This window comes from Taudactylus pleione, unplaced genomic scaffold (genome assembly GCF_031769625.1).
Source record: "Taudactylus pleione unplaced genomic scaffold, aTauple2 ptg000201l, whole genome shotgun sequence".
Classification (NCBI taxonomy): domain Eukaryota; kingdom Metazoa; phylum Chordata; class Amphibia; order Anura; family Myobatrachidae; genus Taudactylus; species Taudactylus pleione.
The window spans coordinates 54,702,113-54,724,293 of record NW_028284603.1 but is presented as its reverse complement, the minus strand read 5'-3'; the positions used below and the strand labels follow the sequence as shown (position 1 = coordinate 54,724,293).

The following is a 22,181-nucleotide window of genomic DNA, read 5'->3' as shown; positions in this document are numbered from 1 at the left end:
AAGTGTGCACCTGCTAATCCAGCTGCCTGTGTATGTTGGATGTAGGAGTTGAAGATCAGCTGTAAGCAAAACCCTTCTACATACAGGGAATTGTGCAGGTGCTGGGAGAAGTGACCCCATCAAGTTACTGTTTTTGGAAGGAGTTTAGTCATAGATTTTATTTACTATGGAAGAGCCAGCATATTATCGTTTTGAAATTCTGCATATACTAAATGGCCTCTCTAATTCTTAATTCATTGCTACTAGTGATGAGTTTAATAACTTCTTCATTTCTGTAACCCATCAGACTTTGATAAAACACATTAATTTGCAAAATCAAACACGAAATGTTTGTTTATAGTTGGTTATTATCTGCAAAAAGATAATGTCAAGCTGGGTACACATTAGATGATATTTCGCCCGATACGACAGATCGGGCCGACATAGCGTCAAAATCAGCCCATTTGGTCATTAGTCGCATTGTCAGGTCAGCCCTACATGCTGCTTAATCTGACAATGCGACTGACGGCTCCATGCAACGGGATGCGGCTGGTGCCGACATATCAGGCGGTCGTGCAACGGAACGTGTAATGTGTACCGGCTGCCCAATATGTCGTACACGCATCGTTAAGTGTGTGCTCAGCTTTGCAGTGCTGATTATTGCTGTCTCACAGCTCCTCTAGTGGTGCACACTGGTAAGTGTTTCAGGTGCTCAGCCCACCTCTGGGAGTGTCTCTACCTAAATATGCTGATGTTAGTAAGTTCTTGACTTGAACATCTAGTTAAATTTAGTCAACCATAATAAAAATAAAATATTACAATTATTAGAACTACTAGTACATTGTTTTATTGGAATTAATTTACAGAAGAAAAAGTACAAAGTATATGATTTTAAACTAGTTGTTTTTATTGTACATGTTTTATATATCACACATACAGGTACATACATTGGGAATAGCTGCTGTTTTGTTATTATATGTGCTGCTGCCATACATAAAAGGGTTTTGTTATGATATGGAAGTGTCATATTATTGCCCAATACTCTGTATGCAACATTCATCATAAGGCTTCCACGCCAACCATGTTAATTACATATGACTCATATATACTGTGATAAAGATTAACTGATTTCTGAAGAATTCAGGAAAAAACATAATATTATCAGATTTTATTTTGCTTTTGGTCATAGCGAAGTTGAATTTATGTTGAATTATAGAAACACACACTTTTTAATTATAAGGTAGTGATGGGTGGGGATTTAATTTATTTTTATTTCGTTTTGTTGAGTCTGAGCCGTTTTTGTGTAAATAACGCATAAGTGTAATCGCTTGTTTGTGCTTTGTTTTCTATGCTGCTGTGGAAAGCGTCTGTAGAGAATTGCTCATGACTTGCGTTCTCACAGTTGCATATTCTACTGAAAATAACAACTGAGAAGGCTCAGATGAATGTGGAACGCTTAGAAGTGTAGCATTCGTGACAATATTTGTAGATTCTGTATAACCATTCTCTCCTGATAAGGGTATACTGTGTGTCTGTAGAGTGCTTGATCTCCTAATGTCACCCATGCTGATAACTTAATGGAGGGGGAATGCTTTAATGTGTGTTCCTGAACGTCCCCTGCAGAAATGCTGAGTAATTGCACACATTTAAATATTCATTCCACACCGAAAACCTACTCTGAATGCAGTTAGCATGTAAATTGCATTAAACCTTTTATGATGGAACTCTTTCCAGCTGACACTGGAGTTTAAAACACTAGTTTCTATTAAAAATTTATATGGTTAGCTGTTCCCTGACTTTTTTTTAATCAAAACACTGTTTCAAGGTTATAAATAAAAAAATTAAATGGACTTTTAAAAAGTTTGAAGTTACTGGCACAAAGTTTGAATATAAGAAAAAATGATATGCTGTCCTTGAAATGTATAACTTGTACAGTACTTTACATTGTAAAGTCCTGTTCATAGTCGGGAGAATAGAAGGTGACTGCACAAATCGCAACATGTAACACATTTATGGAACAGATAATAGTGGAGCTAGTCTGTAAGAGAATTGCCCACACTGTTCACATCCATCACTGTTCAAGTATTTGTATGCAGTGTTCTGTATGAAACAAGATGGCACAGAAATATGATGTATGGCCAAGGATCTGCCTGTGACGTAATAGAAGTTCTAATTTTTTGTCATTTTGGAATTATATATTTCTTTTATAATATTTGTATCTGCAAGTTTTCCAAGAAATTGACTTTTGGCCTGGTTAGAAGAATGCTGTATTTATTTACATTCAAAATTAAGATAAAGCCTAAAGTTTGTATCTATATGGTGTGCGTCTTACTTCTAGTCTGTCAGTGGCCTTGAAACATATGCCGATCCAGCATTGACCTTATGTATAGTGTTCTCCTCTTTATATTAACAACACTATCTGTTGTAAACAGGCTGTGGTGTTGTTGATGGCCTAATGCTGGGTACACATGGGACGATCTGTACCACCAACGACTTGAAAGATATCTTTCAGTGAAATCATCCTGCCACATTTCTGAACAGGCAAAGTTGAGGATATCGTCCAGATTGGCCTGCATGTACGAACGACCATAGATATCGTTATCGTTCACACGGGAACGCGCATCGTTGGTCGTTCACTGCATAAAAATGAACTATATGAACTATGAAAAGATAGCCAGGGGCTGCGCTCAACCTTTTAGACTAAATGAAAGTATGTTGATAGAATCGTGGAAAATAAATAATAATTTTAATAATGTCAAAAAGTACTGATTAGTCACATATAAAATAGTAAGTTAACAGAGACCAATGTCCTGTTAAGTCAGCATACATATATATGAACTATATATCATTGAACGATATCGTTATCATTCATATCGTTTATAGATATCGTACCTTAACTTCCAATCCACATGAACAATTTTAACATTCCCATAAATATTAGAAGGTACAGAAAATATGTAATATATAATGCTAAGAGGAGTTGGGTTTATAAACAAAACACATGTGAATGTGAAGTTTGAACCAGGTAAGTGTGTGAGTGTACAGGGGACCAGCAATGGACTGTTTCAGGATAGGGAGAACTGCACTCTCAAGGCTGGTAAGCTTTAGCTTTACTGGAACTGCGCACTGAATATTTTTTTCTTTACTGTACTGTTATTTTACAGTCTTGAAGTGTCGGGAGCCTGGATTCAAAGCACATTAAACATTGGCGATATGATAATGTTGGGGACATAGCGCGGCTAATAAAAATGTTATTTGCCCAGAAGTTGAAGTTGAAAAATGTTGCAATTTCTGCATCTAATGGAATTTTTGCTGAACTGTTTTGCAGGATTTGCTGTTGGAAAAGCCAGTGACAGACTAGTAGCACTCCGAAAAGTACGTCTCTGATGTGTTAAGGCATCTGTCATTCATCTTATTTTTTATGGAAAAAATTAACAAAGGGCAATTTAGGTATTGCATTAGAATTGCTGAAATTTTCATAAAAAAATACATAAAGATGTGAAATTGATTTGATCATTGCGGCATGACATAATCGAAAATGAAAAAATATATTATGCATTCCTAGAGAACACAAATAAGGTGAAGAACATTAATTGTGGGCACGTCTGGTTTGTCAAAAGCAAATTCTATTTACACAGGTCAGAATAGCCCAGTGATCCAAATCATGCTAGTATTTTAGTGATTTTTCTGTTAGAGCATTTGGCTAAAATAATAGCTTTTAGTGGTAGTCGTCGGTCATTAAAATATCCTCTTTAATTCTTAGAAAATGTGATGGCTCTTTTGTTTTCAGTAATCATGTACTCTCCTCATACAGGCAAAGAACAGGGCTGCGCAGTATCTACATTACATAGAGCGATACAACGATCACACAAGTAAGACTATAGGGTTGCCGGTATTTGTTTTGTTTTACATAAGTAATATAAATGTTTTTGTTTGTATAGTTCTAAAATATTTTATATTATGCTGCTAAAATCCAGGATTTTCCCCAATTTGTTTTATTTTTCAACCCAGTTGTATGTTCCAAAATCAATTTTGCATATTCTCTTGTTTTTACTGAGGCCAAATTTACTTTTCTCCGAATTTCTCCTTATGCTATATTCTATTAATGAGTTGGAGAAACCCTAGCAATAAATAGAGCAGCTAAGCACAAGGAAAGGTAACGTGGAATTAAAAGCTAATACAATATTTTAATACATGGAAGAAGAGGGTGATCACAATCATAAGCGATCTGATTATTCAGGACATTATTCTGAATGTGCACAATTTATGCTGAAAGAAGAGAAGTTGCATCTAATTCAGTCTTGATCAGCGATTGTCAGACTTACTTAGTGTCTTCTTACTGGACAGACACTGGCCGTGTGTGGCTGACTTCCTGTATAGCTAAAGGTTTGTTAGAGGACCCCCACCATAGCAACAATTGAAGTTGTCTGTTGATTTTTTTATTTTTCTTTATCTGGGGCTTTTAATTGCACGTATAATTAAAAAATCATGGACAGTTTGTACATCTGTCTTCATTTAATCCCAACATTTTCAATCATTACTTTGGCTGGAAACGAAATATCGAAATATGTGGTGGGCAAAATTGTTGGAATGCCTGTTTTTGTCAGGTCTTGTTACGAAACAACCATTGGAGAAGCTCAATGGAACAACTTCCTTAGAGCTCTACTGTACAGCTATTGGTGGGTGTTCAGCACTGAAAGCTGTATTATCACTTGGCTCTTTGCTTCAGGGAAAACTTAGGTCTCCAGGGTGTAGTCCTCCCGTCCCCTTCCCTAATTAGCTCTTGATAGACACAAATTTGTTGGAATACAGTGTGTGTGACTGTTGTTTGTAATTTTTATATCTGCTTTCTTTAGTATACCATGACATTACCACAAAGTTTAAGAGAACAACAATTAAAATGAAGAAACAAAATGCTGGTAAGTGGATTGGCTTAATTTCATGACTACAGCTAAAACCCTCTCTGAATAAGTTATTAGATTACCATGTAATAGGTGACCAGAGTAATGTAAGCATACCCCCAGAATGTCCCGATTTATGAGGATTAATCATGAATTAGGGCCTCTGGCCTATCGGGGCAGCTTTATCCTGTTTGGGCCGGAAGTTGGGAGCTATGTCCCTTTTCTCGGTGTTGCTCTGCATGACAGGAGTGCACAACGTTGAAAGGGAGCAGGACAGAGGCAGTCCAGTGCGCCAAAAGTGCTGATCATGCCATCTACAGCATATACGCGGTAATCCCGACTTGCTAAGATGAAATGTACAAAGGTCTATGTAAGCACACGGCATGGTGGTCAAGCATTTGTGCGTCAAGTGTTCTGTAAAAATGTTCATAAAACCTACTAACTACATTATATATATATATATATATATATATATATATATATATATATATATATATATAATATAAAATACCTGCTGGTGGTAAAAAAAAAAAATGTGATGCAATGTAATAGTTATTTTACAAGATTGTACACATAAACATGGCATTACTTTATTAAATAGCTTTTTATTGCCTGCATGCTGAATCAAGTTGTGATACTTATTTGCAGCAGCAGTGTCTATTCATTATTACCCGTACCTTTTTAAATCCAAAGAATGCCCCAACCATGCACTTCCAAGTAAAATAACTTTTGGGTTTCCATATCCAGTAAAATTCGGGTTCACCATATATGTCCTCCCCAAGCACCTCAGCAGCTGTCCATTCTCTCTGTTATCTTATGACATATTATCTCCTGATGTGCCTGTGTACTCAAAATAGAGTTTGCTCCCATCTTTTTGTTTTAGTGCTGTTTATTTGAAATGCTTACAAAAATTGATTACATTTAAATGTATAAAAATAAGAGGACCTCTTACTACTGTAACCTGCCTCTTACTACTGTCTCCCCTGAATCCTATTTCAAAACGGAAAGTTGCAAATTGTATATGAATTACCCTTTAGAGCAGCCGCTCCAGTACAGGTGAGTGAGTGAGGTGGCGCACTATATAAACACTCCCTGAATCCTATGCATCCTTGTAACTGACTCAGACAATCAGTGCTTTCTTGTGATTGACTGTTCATTTTAGAAGAGGCTGCTGCGTATGGAGCTTCGAGGTCACCGTTATAATACAGTAGGCATAAGACAGAGCCGTAACTAGACTTTTTGGTGCCCTGTGCCAGAAAGAGCATTGGCGCCCCCTCATTTTTCAAAAGGACATAATGCACCCAAAAAAGGGGAATGTCCTCATGGGGAAGGGCCAGAGAAGAGATAGGAGAGGCCAGGAGATGCTGGGGATGAAATAAGAGGAAGCTACAAGTGACAATGATAATAAACAGAAAATTGACAGGCCCAAACAGCGCCCCCTGACCGGCCGCACTACCCTAGCTACGGTTCTGGCATTAGATGCATGTGTTGGCCAGACAGGCCTCCGTCATCAGTGTTTATTTGTAAGGTCCCACAAATTCCGCGGCTTCGGAATCTCAATATACAAATCGTGTGGTTAAGATTAAACATATAAACAGAAAGCAGAGCATGAGAGTAAAAATACAAATACAGATTGTGAAAGCACCAATAAACAAGTACAAATGAAACACAGAAAACATAACCATCATAAAGACATACAGTAGAAGGTACATTCGAATGTTGTTATATGAAGGTTATTCCCAGCTGGCTCAGATACAGTATGTACGGCTTTGTTTTGTTTCCACTGCCATATCCAATGCGGCTCTTTTGGACTCGTAGTGGCCTGATACACGAAAATGTTAATAGCTTGGATGGATTGCTCTGGTCTGTAAAGCAATTCTGTCCGGAGCTGCTGGAGAAATTCTATTACAGCAAGGCATGCTTTGCTGAACTAATATTCTTCTTTTCCTTTTAAACTATAATTGAAAAAACAAACTAGAAGTACCACAAGCCATTTGTTACTACCCAAAGAATATATTGATTTCCCCTCTGCAGCAAGAGAGGAACACGCTCTAGTCACATTTTCATCTGAATGATCCTAAATAGGCTATTCATCACAGTTTAAATTACTAGATGGCTGAAATCTTTAATTTCACTCGCTGGATTCTAGTTTCCTTTCTCTGTAAATTGTTCCTGCAGGTTTTTGGTGTGCGGTTGGGAACTCGGAGTTCTTGCAAATTGAACTATAATTTTAATGTCAACATTGCTTTTCAAGATATAAATTCAGTATGACTATTTGGGCTGCCACATTGAAAATCCAAGGGACAGCTGCTTTCATATACTTTGTGCTGAACGGCCTCCCTTTATTACAGTTCTGGTGACAGAGCATCAACTGCTGTACAAGGAAAGCAAGCGGCTCGTGTTTTGTGTGTTATTTTATTACTACTTGTAATAGCACATTATTGCTTTGGGAAGCTAAATGATGACCATGTAAAAATGGAAGTTATACTACTCACTAGTTTGACACCATGGTTATTAGTCACTTTTACACTTGTTGCTACTGCACTGGAAATAGAGATGGGAAATGGGGATTTGGAGCGCACTGTCTGATTTGAAACTCTGTGTGAATCTACTGAACATTTATTTACTGGAACTGTTTATATACTGTAGGTGGGGCGAAAGCCCTCCCAGAGAGTGACTAGGTTCTGCAACAATAGGCTCTTTTTGTTTTGTTTTGTTGCTGTTTTCACCTTTTCTAGTGTTTGTGCTCTAATTAAAGAAATTTTAATGATTACTGTTTCTGGTATTACTTATTCTTTGAAGTGGTGGTCATTTCAACAAATACATGTATTAACCTGGTGGTTATTATGCTGGTGATTTTCTCTTCAAACAAAATATTTATTTTAATCTACCTGTGATTCCACGTTCTGTATATTAAGATAAATATAAAACATTCCCCTGCCTGCCTACCTACCAACCATTAAAATAAAAGGAAAAGGCAAATATATTGCGGCAGTATCTGGCGAGCCCACTCCATTTCTAGACTTGAGGATCGCAATGTGCTACCATGACCTGCAGCTGTGTTAGACAAATGTATAAATACACAAAACAAACTGAAATCAGGCGCTGATACCAAACCATTGTATAAATATGATATCACTGAGAGTTTTTTCTATGTCTCACAGCTGCAGAAACTATTGTGTGTTTGTGACTGCACACAAATCTGTACCCAAAAGACACAGTACAACAATAGACATATTAGTTTTTGTGCTAATCATTAAAGAGGTCTGGCATGTGAATTAAACACTCAGATACTCTAAAATACTTATATAAAGTTATTTAATATACAATGTTACAGTAAAAAAAGGTTGCAACCGGTTGCTATTATATCAGTGTATATTCCTATAAAAAATAAAAGTATTTGAGTATGTGAGTGTTTATTTCACATGCCAGACCTCTTTAATGATTAGAGCAAAAACAACTATATATTTATTGTGTTATGGTGTGTACACACGGGATGATTAAAACGCACAATATGAACGATAACTATATCGATCATATCATTTTCATTCATATCGTGCATTTTTTTGGCCCTTCCAACCCACCAGCGATGCGCGGGCACGTATGTACAATAACGATTTCGTCCATCGCCCGTGCATGCAGGCCAACCTGGTCGATATCAACCAGGTTACTATAGGGTGGGTTGGTGTGGTGCTGGATAATCGATTTCGATCATCCAGCACTCCGGGCAGGTGCAGGACGATCAGTCAGCGATATCGTTATCGCTGACTGATCGTACCATGTGTATGCACCATTAAACAAAGGTTATTTAGAAAGCCTAAACACAACATCAATGTTTGTTCCTTTCCGTTACAGCACCCAAAGGAAACGGAGTCCACAATATTTCTCCAGGCTGCAATAAGGCCCCAACACTGCCGTGGAGGGTTGAATAACAATATATGCAGTAAACTGCTGAGTGCTTACCTTTTATATGGGTGTCATCCATGGAAATGGGAATCTGTGTCAGGCTTCAGCAATCAGTCATCGATCTCTGTTGTGCTACAGATGTGTCCTGCTACATCTTTGCCAATCTACAAACGTGTGCACACAGTGCACCATGTGATTACCCACAGCAGCATATACGCTACGGTGCCCACTGCGATCGCACAATGCAATCCTAAGGAGGCGCTAATGCAGTGCCCGTATACGCTCGCGAGCACACGCCTCGCGCCATGCTTTGTGCGATCAGTTGCCTACATAGCAAAGATGCAGCAGGACACATCTGTATGTAGTGCTCACTAAAATAAAAAAAATAAAGAGTTCACAGCACAAATTGCGAGGCCAATTTATATCTGGTCACATATAACATTCCACTCTTATGCAGCGTCAAACCCAGAGGAAAGGAGAGACATCTTATGAGAATGGGTTTGTATGTATGTAGCCTAACCCTCCCCACCCCGCACCCTAACCCTAACGTTCCCCGTTAGTGCCTAAATCTAACCTTTCCCCCAGTGGTGCCTGACCCTAAACCCCCCCCCCCCCAAAAAAAAAAGAAAAAAAAACCTAACACTAACCCTGCTAACTTACCTAAACCTGACCCTCCCCCCGCCCCCCCCCCTTTTCCCCGCGGCTAACACACGCTGCACCCTGGCTTACCTTCGTTCGGGCACGCGTCCTCCTGGATTCCAGCGTCAGCATTAAGATAGCCGTCGTTATTTCTACTCCTATCTTAAGTCCCTTGTCAGGATTCCAGCGTCGGGATGCCGGTCTCCTAACTACATCCCATCTTATGAGACGTGTAGAAGAAAATTGGTGGCTCAAAGGGGTTTTTGGAGCAGCATCCACTTTCCAATGTAACATCATTATTACATGGGATATTATGGGCTATATTTACTCAAGTATGTGTTTATAGGGGAAGCAATCGGGAAGCCGACTGCCTAAATACCGGCAGCCGGCTTCCCGACTGTCATATCCCGGCAAGGGTGAAATGCCGGGCGTCTAGATGTAGACGCCCGCATTTCCCCGACGCTGGGAGACCGGCGCCCGGCATCCCGATCGTAGTGATGCCAGGCGCCGCGAGCGGACAGCTGCGGGGGGGGGAAGGGTTAAGTTTAGGGCTCCCGGGGGGGACTTAGGGTTAGGCACCCCCCATGAGGGTTAGGGTTAGGCTAGGGGGAGGGAGGGTTAGGGTTAGGCACCCCCGGGGGGGGACTTAGGGTTAGGCACCCCCGGGGGGACTTAGGGTTAGGCACCCCCGGGGGGACTTAGGGTTAGGCACCCCCGGGGGGACTTAGGTTTAGGCAGCGGGGAAGGGGGTGGTTAGGGTTAGGCACTTAGAGGGGGTATTAGGGTTAGGCACTTGGGGGGGAAGTTAGGGTTAGGCACCCCTAAGGAGGGTTAGGGGGGTTAGGTTAGGTTAGTAGATACTTGCCTATCCACGATCGGGATTTCCAGCGCTGTCGGGCTTCCGCTGCTTCTAACTCTGCTCTTGTCGGGCTGCCCGGGGAGTCGGGGAGTTGTTGATATTCTAGCTATTAGCTTCTAGAAGGTGCTAGATCTGATTAGTTGCTATGGGCAACATCTCTACTTCTATAAACCCGCACTTTAGTAAATATACTCCTATATGTGCGTCTCTCAATTTAATTTCACAGCAGAGTTTTAAAGAGCAATAACAACAGGAATTTGAGCATTATGTAAAGATCAGCTAAAGTTAGATCGTTTATGATGCCACAAAACAGTAGAAACTCACGGAGGGAGCACGCAGCAATTTAGTGTATATATTGTCAACACACCTGGCATAGGTGAAGTACTGTATTTTTTAAGGTGCCCATACATGGTGCGATATAAAACCCGATCTGATTGATTGATACGATATTGCTGCTATATCGTACAGTGTGTGGGCATGATATCAGCCAGTGCGCGCTCCCGTGGGGTCGTACATCGTTCCTCCAAATCTTACTGCTTGTTCACTTGATCTGGGGATGAGATGTACGAGGGGATTCCAGCATATCGGGCAGTCGGCCACCTGATCGCTCCGTGTGTGGGGACCGCCTGTTATGTCGGCCATCGGATCGCAGGTCGCGTTGCAAGGTGCATATCATACCGTGTATGGATGGCTTAACACTTTTGACACAATAATTGATAACAATACACCATATAGGTTTCTCTATTTTGGTTCTTGTGCGCTGGATTTCATTTGAAAGCTGCCCAGTGCTGCAATGCTAGCCAGCGTGCTACCGGACTGAGGCACACTCTTCTTTTCACCTATCCTTGCTGTAGATTGTAATTTGCCTGCTAAACCGGGTAACTAATCACAGGTAAACAAGACCACTCAGAATGCTGACAAAAGATTTAAAGAAAATAATATAATGTAAAATCTGCCAACATGGGAGGTATCCTGCAATTATATAGAAATTGTGTTTTTCCTGGCAGATTACATTCCAGCAGTGATTTAGGTGTAGTACCATTGACGTTCCAATGCATATTGCTAACTTCATTTCCTTGTAGGATACAACATTCAAATTTCATGTTTTGGTAATACTGTAGCATTAAAAGACATTTGTGGTTACAGTGTGTTTTTGTTTGGTCTAGGTTATGGTCTTCACTGTCATAGAGCAATAATTACCATCTGCAAGTTAATTGGTATCAAAGACATGTATGCCAAGTTAAGCGGTTCCCACAATCTGCTTAACCTCACGACGGCGTTGTTTCTTGGTCTGGCACAGCAGGTATGTGACCCCTACTGTATGTTTTCTTTCTTACCCAGCAGTGTTATAGCACTGTACTAAATCACTATGATTCTTAGTATTATGTGGGACACCTATGAAACTGTTATTCAGGTAAGTGAAAAAATTGTACCAACTAATCAAATGTTTCCTTCCATTGCAAATTGTATTAGACAGTCTGATTAGTTATATTGCTAGCAACACTTTTCCTTTACAGGTACCAGTGGATCAGGATTTATTATTGCCCACCATTTGCACTTATTATGTTGTACACTAAAGCCTCACAATGCAAAATAGCAAGTTTAGGACAATTACAACCATTTTAGTAACAAATGAGACTCAATTATTAGAAAGTCTCTATTAATCCTCTAAAAGGTATGTCCCTGACATGAGATGTCATTTCCCTTGGAAGCGCGCTTGTTTATATAGTTTTTACAGATATTCACTTCGATCTTCAGAGTGATCATATATGAGGTGCTGTCACTTCCATGTGTGGAGCTCACTAGGTAAAAGGAAGAACACCTATCATTTTCCACATGGTGTTGGACTTTACAGACTCAGTCGCACACAGATATACAAGTGTCGCATATCAAATTAACCAGCACAGTCTCCTGGTGCATCCTAATCGCATTGCAACTTAGACAACAAAAAGACACCCTGACGCTAGCAGCATTGCATAGGACCTGGCGCTCACTCACACCAGGCATGTCACTCTTCATGACGTATTGAGGCTAGATGAGCAAGGGCACATCTGTATTCCTACTTAGAGCACTCTGGAGCGGGTAATGAGGTTCATAATGAAGAGAAATGTGGACAACAGGTATTTCAGCAGATGTACTAGTCATTTATTTATAAAAAATAGCTTTTATATTTTGTCCCCAAGTGGTGCTGTTGCAATACAGATCACATGAATAGCAGTACAATTTTCAATGTGTCAGTTGTGGTCAGCAACAGCTTCCATGCATTGTAGCAGCGGATGAGCCACTTTCAAACATCAGTGGACCCCACCCCCATGCGACTTTTGGTTGTTGGGTTTTGTTTTTTTTTCTTTTTTGAGGAACCAGGTCAGGTCTGAAAGACCGCATTAAACGTCACTTGCTGGCTATTCTACCTGACTTGTTACATTTTGCTAAAGAGAAGGTTATTCTTTGAATGGAAACTGTTGTTGACTGCAAACAATTGAGCCATTCAAGGGAATTGTACTGCAACAGTAGCACTTGGTGACAAAATTTGTAACTAATATTATTTTTCAATATATGGCTAGTGCATCCTCTGAAGCATCTTTTGTCTACATTTCCCTTCATAAAGAGCCTTAGGACTCACTTCAGAGTACTCTAAGTAGGCATACTTTCATGTTAACAGCTATATATATATATCTATTTATTAGGGATGTGCAGGCTCGGATAGGTTTGAATTCCTGGACTATTGCCCAGGAATGATGATGTTTGTCCATGCAAGATAACGTTTTGCCTCTTTCTGAGTCCCGTTTTTTGGAGGGGAAAATACGAACTCTGCGTGCAAATTCGAACCTATCCGAGCCTGCAAATCCCTAAAATATATATATATATATATATATATATATATATATATACACACACACACACTGTGTTTATGTAAAGTCATGACCAAAAGTTTTGAGAATGACACAATTATTGGTTTTCACAAAGTTTTCTGCTTCAGTGTTTGTAGACCTTTTTGTCAGATGTTACTATGGTATACTGAGGTAAAATTACAAGCATTTCATAAGTGTCAAAGGCTTTTATTGATAATTACATTAAGTTTATGCAAAGAGTCAATATTTGCAGTGTTGACTCTTCTTTTTCAAGACCTCTGCAACTCGCCCTGGCATGCTGTCAATCAAATTCTGGGCCACATACTGACTGATAGCCGCCCATTCTTTTTAGATTTAGAGTGGATATATATATATATAATATATATATATATAATTATATAATATATAATATAGTACCAGTCAAAAGTTTGGACACACCCTCTCGTTCAATGTTTTTTGTTTATTTTGATTATTTTCAGCATAGTAGATTAATACAGAAGACATCAAAACTATGAAAGAACACATATGGTATTATGTTGTAAACAAAAAAGTGTTAAAACAAATCAAAATATGTTTTCTATTTTAGATTCCTCAAAGTAGCCCCCTATTTGCTTGGATGACAGCTATGCACACAGATAGCATATGGTGTCCTTATCATGTGAGTTAGGAGTAGTACGTCCAGGCTCACTTATTAATCCGATTGAATTAATATGATCCACATGTGAAAACAAATACTGTATCACTCAAGCAATTGGTGCAAGTTTTGATGTATTCAAAGTTAAATGGATGAATAACATGAAGATGAAAACTAAGCGGCGTCCCGCTTTCAAAATGAAAAAATGTAGGAAAGGATTCTGTTGGTGCACATACAGCGGTACAAGGGGTCAGACAGCACACTTCAGGGGCTCCGGACTTGGCTCAATCTCCGAGTGCTGGAGCTCCCGTCCGAGTGTCCGTTTCTTTTCCTTTGGTGTGGAGAACTTGTGTGTCTAACTCCCAACACGTTTCAACCAGATGTTGGTCTTCCTCTGGGGAATGCTATACGGACATTCGGACAGGAGCTCCAGCACCGCAGTGATCACGTGGTCCATCGAGCGCCCGGCAGCAGGAGAGGAGAGAAGGAAGCAGCTGTACGGACAGCAGGGAGATCGGGCACCAGCTCATAGGAGCAGTCGGCGTGAGCAACAAACAGGTGAGTCTCCGTAGTGGTAGGGTAACCGGCGGCCGGCCCTCGCAAGCCCAACCTGACTTACCCCCACCTAGACGCCGGCGTCAGTCCGAAACTGCCGAACACTGGGGGACGTCTGCAATGAGGCGGACCTAAGTGATCTGGCACTCAGAGATTGAGCCAAGTCCGGAGCCCCTGAAGAGACCCACATCGATAGCCCTCGGCATAAGTGTGCTGTCTGACCCATTGTACCGCTGTATGTGCACCAACAGAATCCTTTCCTGAATTTTTTTGTTTTGAAAGCGGGACGCTGCTTAGTTTTCATCTTCATGTTGTTCATCCATTTAACTTTGAATACATCAAAACTTTCACCAATTGCTTGAGTGATATTTGTTTTCACATAAGCATAAGAGACGGGGCCACCTGTCCCCTCATCAGGAAAGATCTTTGTCATCCTGATGAAGGGGCATGTGGCCCCGAAACGTCGATGAGACTGTGTTTTATTGAATAAATCACAGCACTTTTTTCACCTCTTGCATGTACTCTGAGTGCCGCCTCTTGTGCGTGTATGTGTGTGTGTGTATATATATATATATATATATATATATATATATATATATATATAATGACCCCCATTTCCCCAGGAAATCCTGCATTTGCCCTTGCCCAGGGCTTGGTGCTGCGTGGGTGGCCAGGTGGCTGGCTGGTGCTGGGGTTAGTTTCCAGCGGCTGCTGATAACAGTGAAGAGTGGCACTCTTGTTTGGCAAACAATAGTGGTGGGAGGTGGGGATGGGCCAGCTGCTGCTACTAGTTTAAGCTATCTACCACCCCCTCCTTACCCCCAGCACTGCCTGCCCCTAAACTCCTCCTAGCCCCCAGTACTGCCCCAGCTACTATCTACCCTTGCCCCCTCCCTACCCCCAGCACTGCCTTTCCCAACCCCTCCTTGCCCCCCAGGGCTGCCGCAGCTGCCATCTACCCTTGCCTCCTCCCTACCCCCAGGGGGTAGCTACAACCAGTACTACCATCCCCCAACCCCCTCCTTGTCCCTCAGTACAGCACCAGCTGCTAATTTTGCCCCCTCGCTATAGTCCAGGTGTATGACTACACAAGGTGGCAAACACAATGCATCACCCCAGGGCTTAGTTCCAAGAGGCTTTTACTTCAAATACACTTCAACGTTTCAAGGCTCAGTTGGCCCCGTCGTCTGGTCAATTACATATAAACGGTCATACACCCGGACTATACTGCTGTTGTTGGCTGACTACAAGTCTGCACTTCACCTGGTTTCAGCCACATAACCTGTGTAATTCATGAGCATCCCGGTTTAAATGGGTTGAATGGTAAGCCTATATATATTCTACAATACTGTGCAAAAGTTTTAGGCAGGTGTGGAAAAAATGCTGCAAAGTTAGAATGCTTTCAAAAATAGAAGTGTTAATAGTCTATTTTTATCAATTAACAAAACGCAAAATCTAAATCAAATCAATTTAGTGCGACCACACTTTGCCTTCAAAACAGTATCAATTCTTCTAGGTACACTTGCACAAAGTCAGGGATTTTGTAGGATTATAGTCAGGTGTATGATTAACCAATCATACCAAACAGGTGATAATGATCATCATTTTCATATGAAGGTTGAAACAGTCATTAACTGAAACAGAAACAACTGTGAAAGAGGCTTAAAACTGGGCAGTATACCACCGGAGCTCCTGACACCGGCTGTGGTTGAAAACGGAGGTATCAAAAAGTAGTGAGTACTATTGAGGATTACCTTTTCTGCAGCTATATTCCATTGTATATGAACTGATATCCCATACAGAGTTCTATAAAGTCGGACTACTCTTTTCACGCATTTTGTATGTATTAAACAACATATCTCTTTTTTCTGGAAGGACTGATTAAAGGCTGACCATTTATGGAAGCACTTATGCTTTTATTTATTCATCATTGGAGAATATTGTTACATTTCTACATAGTGTGCTACATTCCTATTGAAGAAAGATTATTGCAATTTTGTATTCTCCTGTTTGAGTCTGGATTGAGAATTATAATACAGTATATCAATTACTTTGTGATTGTGCATGATTGTCATATTTTATACACTCCCGGGAGATATTAGCGAAGTTCTATTATTGATATTTTTATAAATTTATACATTGAGTATTTAATGTGTATTGTGTGATATTCTAAGCGCCACAACACAAAATCTGCTATATTCCTTTTGGGTGGAGATTGGTAATCCCCACTAGTTGTTTGTGTTGGCTGCTGGAACATCAGTACAGTCACTACAGGTGTCGCCACAGGCGCTAGTTTAATCCTGTTTATTATTTCCACACCTGCCTAAAACTATTGCACAGTACTGTATGTGTATACTGTATATAAGATACACACACCGTCACTTTTGCTGAAGTCGCCTCTTGGCACGCTATGTCCTGTGCGACTTGGCTGCGCTGAGCGTTTTTGTCCTGTGCGTCTTATTTGCATTAATAAAAAAACTAGTAGTGGCAGAACTTCTTTGCGACATCAGAAAATCTGTGTGTGTATGAGTCTGAATGCGTGTAAGAAGTGCTTTTTGTCACGCCAAGTTGCTTTTTCATTTGCGACTATATATGTGTTTAAAATTATTTCCTGTGCACATAAAATGGCAGCCCAGAGCCTCTAGTACACTGTGAGAGGTGATTTGCTGCATCTGAGATACAAGACGTAAAATGTAAAGAAAATTCTGGTATGTTACTCCTCAGAGCGTCTCATTTGCGTTGGGCGACTCTTGTATGGTGTAAGGACACTAGGTATATGAGGACACATCTGTGTGTGTGTGTATGTATGTATAATTTTTTTTTTTTTTTCAAATGAACTGGCGCTCTACATACTGTATATGTAATATAGGTGCCCTCTTTGATTTACAAATCCGTTCGGAAAATGGTGGCACTCCAAGGTCTTTGTAAGTATAATTCAGAGATGGGGAGCTGAGTATTGGCTGTGACTTAGTTTTAAAAAGCCCTTGGAGTGCCACCATCTTATAACCAGCACGTCTTCCTAACTAAGGCATTCAGAGCATTAATGTTTAGTGTTGTGGCCATTTCATAGTCCGAGTGATTAAATATTGGCAATAAGCATTCTGGCTGGTGCAAATATATCATGCTGAAGGGAGGTTATGAATGCAATGAGATAAGTGTGACAAATAAGTGTTAGTTTTTCATGGCGTATGTCATGGTGAGTGGCATTCACCACACGCCATGCCAATTGACTATATCATTTTGTCATATCCATCATGCTGATTACTTATACACAGAAATGGGATCATACACACATAATAAATACCAGCTGGAATGGCACAAAAGTTCCTTTGCCATAGAAGATGTTAATAAATAAAATAGGCCAGGGATACGCAGCCTGATTCAGCTCAGTCTTTTTTGCAGATACCCAATGTACAGCAACCTGCGCTTGCGCCGGACCCGTACTTCGCATGTGCAGTGCGGGTCTGCGATGTTGCTCGCAGTTCGGCAGCAGACTGTCAGTAAGTGACAGCCTGCAGTCGTTTCGGGGTGTGGAGGGGAGGCGACAGCGTTGTGGGGAAGTGACGAGGGCAGGATCTCTGTCGGCTGACGGAGATTTCCTCTCCTCTTTAGCATCTGCGGCAGTCTGTTTGCGTGACCCCATGGGTCACTTAGCCGACTATTGGCTTTTCAGATGATCTGATGTTGCGTTCTAGAAAGCAACTCTGATCGGTAATGCATGCAGGAGGCGTGACTGCTGCATTGCCATATTAGTGCTATCCCAGCTGCTACCATCTTAGTGATTACAGTTGATTTCAGTACTTTTCTAATTTGTCTTGTTTCTTTTAAAATAGGAAACTCATCAAGCCCTAGCCAATAGGAAACGCCTGCATGTTGTGGAGTTTAGAGAGGATCGTGGACCTTTTCCTCAAATTGTAGCATCACCTCAAGGTGCCCTTTCAACTATCCCAGAGCCTGAAGGAGAGATCCCGGATACTAAGCTGGACTGGGATGACGTGAAACTAACCCAGGGATTAAAACGTTCCATCTGGGCCAATGTGAAAAGGACAATTTGGTGAAAGTAAAAATACAAATGTCAGTCTTAGGAAAACTCAATACCCAATGCAAGCCATCTTCAAGATTGTTCTTTACTTTACCAGATGTAATAAAGCTGATATATTTGTGGTCATTTCATTTCACAGCTCACTTGGCAAAACTTTGAGATAACAAGGTTCCATAAGATATGATCAAGGGCAATGCTTTGTCAGCGCTGTTCTGCTTTAGTTCTTTACAGGAGTTAGATAATGCTGGTGATGTGTAAGATACATGACCAGCGTTTGTAACACATTCTGTGAGTATTGTATCCACAAACTTGTCATTGAAATATAGATGTATTTGCCTGTGATATATCAATTCTAAGAATAAAAGAACAGTTTCAGTTAGATTTGGTACTGTATCTCTGTGATACGGGGTTTATCCTTCCGTGTGAGAGAAGGACTCTCCTTTCCTAGAGGAAATGACTGCCTCCTATCATGAATATATTATATACAAGAAATAAAACACACAAAAGGTCCTTTAGCACAGTGTAAAGGCTGAGAGTTTTATTACTTTTTTCAAATACAGCTTATTGTGCGCTAAAGCCCACGTAATTGCTTGTGCACACGCAGATACTTTAAGCTGCCCCTGGAATATACAATTTGCCATTCCAGCTTGACAACAATGAAAATGCTACTTCTAAGCCCATCATGCAGACTAATGTATCAAGCAGTGCTAAGAGTGGGCAAATGGAGAAGTTATCCATAGAAATCAATCAGTTTCGAGGTAGCATTAATCAAGTACATTCTATAAAATGATATTTAGAAGTTGATTGGTTGGGGATGGGTACGGGATGCCGGTGCTCGGGTTCCTGGCGGTCAAAATCTTGATGCCGGCATCCCGACAGGGTTATGATACCGACACCTGCCGGTAGGTATCCTAACCCTCTCCCTACCCTAACCCTCCCTAACCGGTGCCTGGACTTAACCTCCCCCCTAGTGCCTAACCCTTACGTCCCCGCACCCTAAACCTAACCCTCCGCCCAAGTGCCTAACCCAAACCCACCCCCTAGTACCTAACCTTCCCCCCAACCCTGCTACTTACCTTCAGGAGGACGGTGCCGGGATTCTGACAGGTGCCGGTATTCTAAGTGCCGGCATCCCCTGTGTCGGGATACTGTATCCTGATTGGTTGCTATGGGCCAGTTCTCCACTCATTAGACTGCTTGATACCTCTTCCACTAAGCACTTTAAGTGCCTATATGTCCATATTAAGTTGATCACTCCCTGCCTTTGTATTATGGAAAGCATAAACATGGCTTATCCCTACTACCTTTATAACTACTGTAGCATCATTATTATCACATTACCTGCTGCTACTTTATTTATGTATTTAAAGAAGAACAACAAAAAAAACACAAAATCAAAAATTCAGGTAGCGCAAACCAGCCACTATAAGATGGAGTCAAATGTACATAATTAAAAAATAACAAAAACATTTATTGCTTACATACATACAAGCTTGCATAATTATACAGAATCACCATCAGTACTTACCATACTACATCTTCTGAATCAGTAAAATTATTATTCCACCTGTGAGTTAATAGGATATAATTGTATAGTCCAGCTGGTGAGATACCAGTATTTCTGTAGGATCCAGACGTGAATATCACCTTTCATGATAGGATTAAGTTACTGCCTATTTTACAATCTCTAATTCCCATGTATCTGTACTGGGCCTATCGGGCTGAAAAAACACCAGACTGGCAGTTTGTAAATCCGTCAGTGGACTTGCACTCATTAATAGCCAAATCTGCTTTCAGTGGTCTTATATAGCTGCCACTTACTGAATGCAGACATATGTTATAGTCTCATGGCAATCATATGCAGCTCTCACCTGCCAATTATCTTGGTCACCACATCCAATATATGTTACATCCAGCAGGAGCACACGCTATGTGCTGAGTTGTGTTTGCTGAATCTCCGTTTTATCTGGCTGTAATTCACTTTTGCTGTCAGCCAAATTCAGTGGCAGTCCGTGTAAGTGTAGTATTCACGGATCTCACCTGCTGTAAGCCAGCCTTAGTGTCAGCAGGTCTCTTAAGTGGTATATCCGCTGAATGGTCCAATAACTGTAGCCGGTTAGAGTGCTTTAAGGGGATATTTTCTAGAGGTCAGTAATCCAAAAAGCTCACAAGTTCTAACGCGTTTCCAGAAGCTGCGCAGCGGTTAATCAGAGGATGAAAGGTGATATTTAAGTCTGGATCCTATTTTAAACCAGAATCTATAGAAATACTGGTATCTGACCAGCTGGACTATACAATTATATCCTATTAACTCACAGGAGGAATAACAATTTTTACTGATTCGGAAGATGCAGTATGATTAGTACTGATGGTGATTCTGTACAATTATACAAGCTTGCTAGTTATTTTAATATTGTTGAAGTATGTATGTAAGCAATAAATGTTTTTTTTTATTTTTTAATGATGTACATTTGACTCCATCAATCTTATAGTGGCTGGTGTGCGCTACCTGACTTTTTGTTCTATTGGTTTATTTGGCGGTGACACAGACCCCTCCTGGTTGGGAGTGCTACATGCCTACCACTGTACATAGAGCTGATCATTATTTACAACACTTGTATGGGATTGGCGCTTATTGATCTAATCTTTTTACTCTTGGTATTCATTTATGTATTTACTGATGTTAATGTTACACATAAAAGGTGTGTCCATAAAGGCTTTTGAATGCGCTTTGACGCTAATGGTGCACAACTTAATGTCAGCAAAGTGACCTCTACGCTATGTGCCCTGCTTTACATCATAGCCTGCTGTGTCCAGAAGAGTTAATGTTCCGTAAAATACAATGGAGCCTTTGGGAAACCCACTAAGTATTGTATGAGTATAGGGCTGTGAGCGTTATGATAGGTAATGAACACACTTCAAATGCTCAGATGTAGTAAAAGTGAGGTCAGCGTATAAGGTTTTGTCCTTGGTCTGAGTAGCATTAGTTGTCAGAACCTGTGCACATGCCCTAAAATGAAATGAGAGAAGCTATAGAGACTTTCTGAATTACATTAGTAGGCCTATGCACTTACAAGAAGCAATATACCCAGTGCTGCCCCTTTGCACGACAAGGAATTCCCCTAATTGCACCTTGGATAAATACTCTCATCCAGCAAAATGTTACATAGTTGTGCATGCGTGTACATAAGTGTGCTCATTTACATACCTACGCGGAACTCTGCAAGGAACACTCCTGATCCACCCTGCACTCCCCCATTAGAAGTTTTAATATTTTGCACCTACACAGATGGCACCATCTTGGTCTGCAACTCCATTCACTGCTTCATAAAAACCGGTGCATCTGGATTAGGTGCACATCTCTTGCAATATACTTTTATAATTTGCATATTATAGTCTAACACAACAGTTATTGCATACAGTACACCACAATTCTTTATTGGCATAGCCAACATACATAGTGGGTTACTGTAAAACACAATGCATAAAAAACTAAGGGCCTGATTCAGAGCCGGACGCTCTGACCAGAGCGCTCGCTCTGAATCAGGGCCCTCCTACCTAACATTGGAGCGGCCTCTTGGACGCTCGCATAGCTGTGGGTTACCACCCACAGCTTATGCGAGCGTCCATGATGATGGTCACGATGGTCAAGACCATCGCGAGCATCGGGCTTGCGACGAGACCCTGCGGTAGGGTCTCGGTGACCGCAAGTCCTGGAGTGATTTTGGCTCCATCAGAGCCAAAATCACTCCCACTGGCATCACTAGTGATGTCAATGGGGCCGGACCCAGACGGTAGGCGTTCCCATGGGAAC

The 22,181-nt window shown here is 40.8% G+C and overlaps 1 protein-coding gene across 1 annotated transcript in view; it reads left to right on the top strand.

The window, feature by feature from the left end:
* The window catches only part of MRPS5 (mitochondrial ribosomal protein S5), a 169,621-nt gene extending 150,875 nt beyond the window's left edge, over positions 1 to 18,746 (top strand). Inside the window, exons 7-11 of the mRNA XM_088477395.1 lie at positions 3,308 to 3,354; positions 3,794 to 3,851; positions 4,836 to 4,898; positions 11,451 to 11,587; positions 18,159 to 18,746. Of these exons, the coding sequence (XP_088333521.1) occupies positions 3,308 to 3,354; positions 3,794 to 3,851; positions 4,836 to 4,898; positions 11,451 to 11,587; positions 18,159 to 18,383 (530 nt within the window). The 3' untranslated portion in view covers positions 18,384 to 18,746. The remainder of the gene's footprint in view (positions 1 to 3,307; positions 3,355 to 3,793; positions 3,852 to 4,835; positions 4,899 to 11,450; positions 11,588 to 18,158) is intronic.
* The last annotated feature ends 3,435 nt before the right edge of the window (positions 18,747 to 22,181 follow it).